The sequence below is a fragment of the Dipodomys ordii genome, unplaced genomic scaffold (genome assembly GCF_000151885.1).
Source record: "Dipodomys ordii isolate 6190 unplaced genomic scaffold, Dord_2.0 Scaffold39, whole genome shotgun sequence".
NCBI lineage: Eukaryota > Metazoa > Chordata > Mammalia > Rodentia > Heteromyidae > Dipodomys > Dipodomys ordii.
In genome coordinates this window covers 8,200,743-8,206,675 of record NW_012267255.1, presented here as the reverse complement: position 1 = coordinate 8,206,675, position 5,933 = coordinate 8,200,743, and the positions used below count along the sequence as shown (strand labels likewise).

General features: G+C 49.6%; 1 protein-coding gene across 1 annotated transcript in view; it reads left to right on the top strand.

The window, feature by feature from the left end:
- Positions 1–1,883: 1,883 nt before the first annotated feature.
- Positions 1,884–5,933, top strand: part of Hmgcs2 (3-hydroxy-3-methylglutaryl-CoA synthase 2 (mitochondrial)) — a 15,204-nt gene continuing 11,154 nt past the window's right edge. Inside the window, exon 1 of the mRNA XM_013018371.1 lies at positions 1,884–2,054. Within this exon, the coding sequence (XP_012873825.1) occupies positions 1,951–2,054 (104 nt within the window). The 5' untranslated portion in view covers positions 1,884–1,950. The remainder of the gene's footprint in view (positions 2,055–5,933) is intronic.

Sequence of the window (5,933 nt, the reverse complement as noted above, 5' to 3'; positions counted from 1 at the left end):
AGCAGCTGGGTTTACAGGCGTGCACCACCACACCTGGCTAGGAAAGGAAGGAATTATTTTTAATGTTAGAACTTTGCAGAAGGCTTGATGGAAGGCACTAGTGATAGCCGTAGTGGGAGAGTGAATTTGAATATTAATGCATGAAGAAGCATGGAGACAAGAGTCTAAAGATGATAGAAGACCCAAGAGTTCTGGATTTAGGGGAGTATCTCGAGATTCTCTGTCTTCGGGAAAGTAAAATCAACTCAAAAATCTCCTAACTCAAAAATCACTCTGACCTATCTCTGCAGCCCCCCCTAACTCAAAAATCACTCTGACCTATCTCTGCAGCCAGAGTTGTAGTGGACAGAGGGGTTGAAAGAATGAACTACTGACTGAACGACATTCATGTGATCCTCCTAAAAGATAAGCATTGGAGCCTGAGAGGGGTAGAGGAGGAGATTCGTGTAGACGATCACAAGGCAGGAACCTTTGCATTGAGCAGTAGACCAGACTCTCCAGTCAAAACACTTGGTTGGCTGAATTCCCAATGTACAACTTACGACCTGCAGGTCCTGGGGGCGGAGGGAGTGGGGGCCAGGAAAGAGGATCACATCTTTCACCAAACTCAGCCTTAGGATCAACCTTTCCTCCTTAGGGGAGCAAGAACTTCAAATGGCAGCTGACAGCCTTGTTCTCACCCTACAACAGTACTGGCTGCATTCGACTTGAAGATTGTACAGTGCTGTATAACCATCATGGATAATAAAGATAAGAAAAATCCTGCTGGCTCAATAGACTCTTCTTATTTTATTTTTTTTTTCTTTATTGTTGGTTGTGAAGCCTGAACTCGGGGCCTGGGCGCTGTTTCTGAGCTCTTCAGCTCAAGGCTAACACTCTACCATTTGAGCCACAACACCACTTCTGGCTTTTTCTGCTTATGTGGTGCTGAGGAATCGAATCCAGGGCCTCATGCATGCAAGGCAAGCGCTTTACTACTGAGCCACCTTCCCAGCCCCTTCATTATGGGAAAATATCCCTCAACCACCTGAAGAACTAGTACTAAAAGATTCACCACCACAACCACCATTGTTTTTGTACCAGTACTAAGGCTTAAAGAGCCTTATGCTCTTGCTTGGCTTTTTTGCTCAAGGCTAGCTACTATTTGAGCCACATCTTCCCTTCCTTCCTTCCTTCCTTCCTCCCTCCCTCCCTTCCTTCCTTCCTTCCTTCCTTCCTTCCTTCCTTCCTTCCTTCCTTCCTTCCTTCCTTTGGTTGTAGGGCTTGAACTCAGGGCCTGGGTACTCTCCTCAAGCTCTTTTGCTCAAGGCTAGTACTCTGCTGCTTTGACCCACAGCACCACTTCCGGTTTTCTGGTGGTTCATTGGAGATAAGGTGCTCATGGACTTTCCTGCCCTGGCTGGCTTTGAACCGCGATCCTTGGATCTCAGCTTTCTAAGTAGCTAGGATGACAGGTGTGAGCCACTGGTATGTGGTTCCCTTTGGTTCTCTTCCAATGCATAACAAGTTGAAAGGGCAGCAGTTCACACCACAGAGGGGATTGTGGGAAGCCCCTGGAAGGAAGGCCCCAGATGGACCAGTATGGGTCACCTTTGGTCTCGTGGCAAGCACCATCGAAGCCTCCCCTGTGGTGTGGAAGGGCCAGAGCAGAGCTGCCTGGGGAAGGGTTAAGAGCTGGCCAAGCCAGGGCCCACAAGGAACAGGGCCTCTCTGTGTCATGTTGCGGAGATGATGTTTTTCTCTGGCTCACTCATGTTCTGAGACCTTTGACCCAGTTTTGGAGGCACGCTGAGCCTGGCCAAGCTGGGCCAGGCGGAGGCGGGGCCGGCCAAGCCAAGAGCCTCGCAGATCTATAAAGCCCAACCCCGAGTGGCTGGGCATCTTTCACAAGGGCTGTGTGGAGCTGTGGGAGCTGTCAGCGTTCTCCTCACTCCCGTGGAACCTGTGGAAATGCAGCGCTTGCTCACTCCCGCCAGGCGGGTCCTACAGATGAAGAAAGCCATGCAGGATGCTCCCCTCGCTGCGGCCCGCCTGCTCCCTGCAGCTCACCAGCCGTGAGTCCCCTCCTCCCCCCAGCATAGATCACTTGGTGGGGAGAAAGCAGAAGCAGCAAAGGACAGGCTGGTGAGATCTCACCCGAGGGCTGGGAAGGTGGCTCAGTGGTAGAGCGCTCCCCTAGCATGCATGAAGTCCTGGGTTCGATTCCTCAGTACCACATATACAGAAAAAGGCCAGAAGTGGTGCTGTGGCTCATGTGGTAGAGTTCTAGCTCTGAGCAAAAGAAGCTCAGGGACTGTGCCCAGGCCCTGAGTTCAAGCCCCAGGACTGGCAAAATCAATCAATCAATCCATCAGTCAATCTCACCAGAATCCTGGTGTCTAGACATAGGGTTTCAGTTACTACATCTCCAGATAAAACAGGTTTCCCCCCCACATCCCCTCCTCCCCTGGGCCCCAGAACAGAGCCCCAACCTCTGTCTGCCACCTGCTGCCCAGAATCCACATCCCTCAAGACAGGAAGCCAGGCCTGCAGGCCTCTGCTCCACTGTCCCCTCTAACCTGGGCAGGACCCTCAATACCTGCAGTTGCAGCCAGAGGCAGATTGTAGTCACTGGAGAAAGACCCAAAAGGAAAAACAAAGTGTTTTATTTTGGTACCTGTACTAGAGTTTGAACTTGGGACCTGGGCACTGTCCCTTAGCTGGTGTTCTACCACTTGAGGCACACCTCTATTTCTGGCTTTTTACTGGTTTGTGGGAGATAAGAGTCTTATGGACATTTCTGCCTGGGCTGGTTTTGAACCCTGATCCTCAGATCCCACTGTTCTGAGTAGTTAGGATTACAGGCGTGAGCCCATGAGTGCCCAGGCCAGAACTGTGCATCTAATTTTCTGAAGAGGTGAAATGCGCAGACAATGTGTGTGTGTGTGGGGGGGGGTTACTCGTGTGTGTGCATGTGCTTGTGTAAGTTGAATACACATACTTCTTTTCTGTGTAAACATCCAGCTGTTCAATCTAAGCCTGGCCGTCGCCAGGGATGATGAGACACAGCTGTAGTTAGCCTCATATGCCTCTGTGTGTGTGTGCGTGTGTGAGTGTGCGCGCTCATGCATGGGCGTGTGCTCTGTCCCTAAGCTTTTTCACTCCAGGCTGAAGTTCTTTCTTTGGAACAACACTTCCAGTTTCTTTGTAGTTAATTGGAGATAAGAGTGTCACAGACTGCTGCCTGGGCTGGCCTTGAACTGCAATCCTCAGATCTCAGCCTCCTGAGGAGCTAGGATGACAGGCCACAGTGTCCATCCTCTTTGATTATCGTGTCTGTAAACCAACCACACAGCACCACTAATTCTGTCTTTTCTTTCCACTTGTATTTCGTGTTCCATGAATTCTGAATACTTAGGGAAATGTCCTGCCTCCTGTCTTCTGGGTGTGTAGGACTGGGGAATGGTCTCTAATCTCCTCATCTTCTTTATCTCCACCATCATCTACTCCTCATCCTCCCTCACTCAATCCCAAGCTCAGACCTGAACTTGGTCCTGGGTTTGAGTATGTGTGTGAGGACGTGGCTTCCGTTGTATCAATAAACCACCCATTGGCCACCAGCCAAGAATGCAACCTCAACCCTCACCAGCTCCTGACTTCTTTGGTCCAAACTCCTGGACACGTCATTCCCAAGGCCCTCTGGTGCCCCCACCGCTGGTCTTGTTAACTGATGTGGGGAGCCATCTTTGTGGGTCACCCCTCTCTTCCCGCCTCTCCCCTCTAATCCCAGCTGCATGGGCTTCAAGCTGAGAATTCAGCCTCTGCCATGAGGCCTTTCTTGGCTTCCTACCCACAGACCTCTCTGCCTCCTTGGAACTTCTATGGAATTTGGCCCTTCATGGTTTTCTGGTCCCCATCTGCCTCCTCCCTCCCAGCTGGGCTGTTGTATTCATCTCCTCCCTCATCCTCAAGAACCTGTGCTGTCTCTGGACAACCCCTGGGTATCTTCCCCCGCACAATGCAGCATGCACTTAACACATACCACGTGCTTAACATGCATAGTGCACGTAACATGTACCGTGTCATGTGCATTTAAGCAAATGGAAAGTAGCTGCCATTAGTGCCAGGGAGCACAGAGAAAGAGGCAAGATGGCCAGGACACTCCTAACTAGGTGCTCAGAAGTTTCTAGAAGGCTCTACCTGTCACCTGTCTTCAAGGCTCTGAAATCTATGTCCAGAAATCATCCTCCCCAGATGAAGACAAAGATGACCAAGTGATGGAGGTGCATAGTGAGAATAATGCTGGCCGCTCCCCCCCACCCCTGGCTAACCATTAGCTCCCAGATACTGGGGAGTCCTCCATAAATATTTGCCGGTACAAACTCCAGTTATATGGAGGACACCAAATAAAGAGGGCACATGCAAATGCTCCAAACCTTTCTCGTCGGAAAATGACAAGCATGATCACTGAGCTACTGAAACTCCACGGAGTTTACGGGGATCCCGGGCAAAGCAAAAACGAAGCCGGAGGTTTTACCACACCTGGCTGCAAGGAGAAGCGGATGGTCAGGGTCCCCCTTTCCCTGGGACGTGGGGACGGACGTCTTGTTAAAAGCACTATCTCTGTCACAGCATTGTTACCCATAAGCCTACCGTAGCTGAGGTGGGTTCACTGGCCACCATGGGCGCAGTGCTGTGTGTGGGAGCAAGTATGCCCAGCTTGGGTTTCTGTTGGTATCTGACAGTTGCACAGGACTGAGCTGTTATGTGAGCTCACACACAATATACGTGTGAACTGGAAGGCTTCGTGAGACCTCTGGTGGCCAATTTGCTCAGGGCAGCCTGCTTAGTCCCAGCCTAGGCCTCCGTTGGGGTGAGGTGGACCTCTCACCAGATCTTGGGGGCCCGGGAAGGCTGGGTTTGGGTCAGCCTTCTTAGGCACGACCACTTCTCTGTCTCTCAAAGCTGAAGCTAGGTAGCTGTGGTGCCCTGGTGGCTTACTTCATCACAAAGACAGCAGGAAAGGAAGACGAAGGAACAAAGAATATCACAAAAGAAGCCAGCAGAGAGATGGCAGACTTAATTTCCACTCTACCACTAATTTCAACAATCAACAAACGAAATTCTCTACCTATAAACACCAGTATTGTTCCTTGTTAAATTTTTTGACCCTTATTTCCCATTTTCCCCCCCAGTAGTGGGGCTTGAACTCAGGGCCTCTTGATTTTCCTTACCTCTTTTTTTTTTTTTTTAAATCAATGCTGGCACTCTACCACTTGAGCCAACGCTCTCCTTGCAGCTTTTTGGTGTTTAATTGGAGATAAGAGTTTCTTGGATTTGTCTGCCCAACCTAGCTTCTAACCAGGATCTTCAGATCTCAGCCTTTAGAGTAGCTAGGATTATCAGCATGAGCCACCAGTGCCCAGCTAACAACAACATCAACTTCCTCCTCCTCCTCCTCCTCCTCTTCCTCCTTTTCTACCTCCTTCTCTTTCTTCTAATGTTTTTAAGAGATGAGGTACATGTTAACTATAAGATTCAGCAGTTGAAAGTATAAAAAGACAATATTACTGAGCAAACAAAAAGCCAGAATGTTACTGGAGCTACACTGACACGAGGAAAAGTAATCTTTATGATGAGAACATAAAAATAAGACAGCCAATTCAACAGATGTAACTATGCTAAAGTTTTACTATTTTGATAACTGAATTTTATGATATATTGAATCACAATTTGAATGACTATAGACCATATAGTGGTTCTATTGTGGTTACGACTGTTCTTTATTTTTTTTGGGGGGGGGTCCGGTCGTGGGGCCTGAACTCTGGGCCTGGGCCTGGGCGCTGTCCCTCACCTCTTCAGCTCAAGGCTAGCGCTCTACCACTTGAGCCACAGTGCCACTTCTGGCTTTTTTCTTTTTGCTTATGTGGTGCTGAGGAATTGAACCCAGGGTC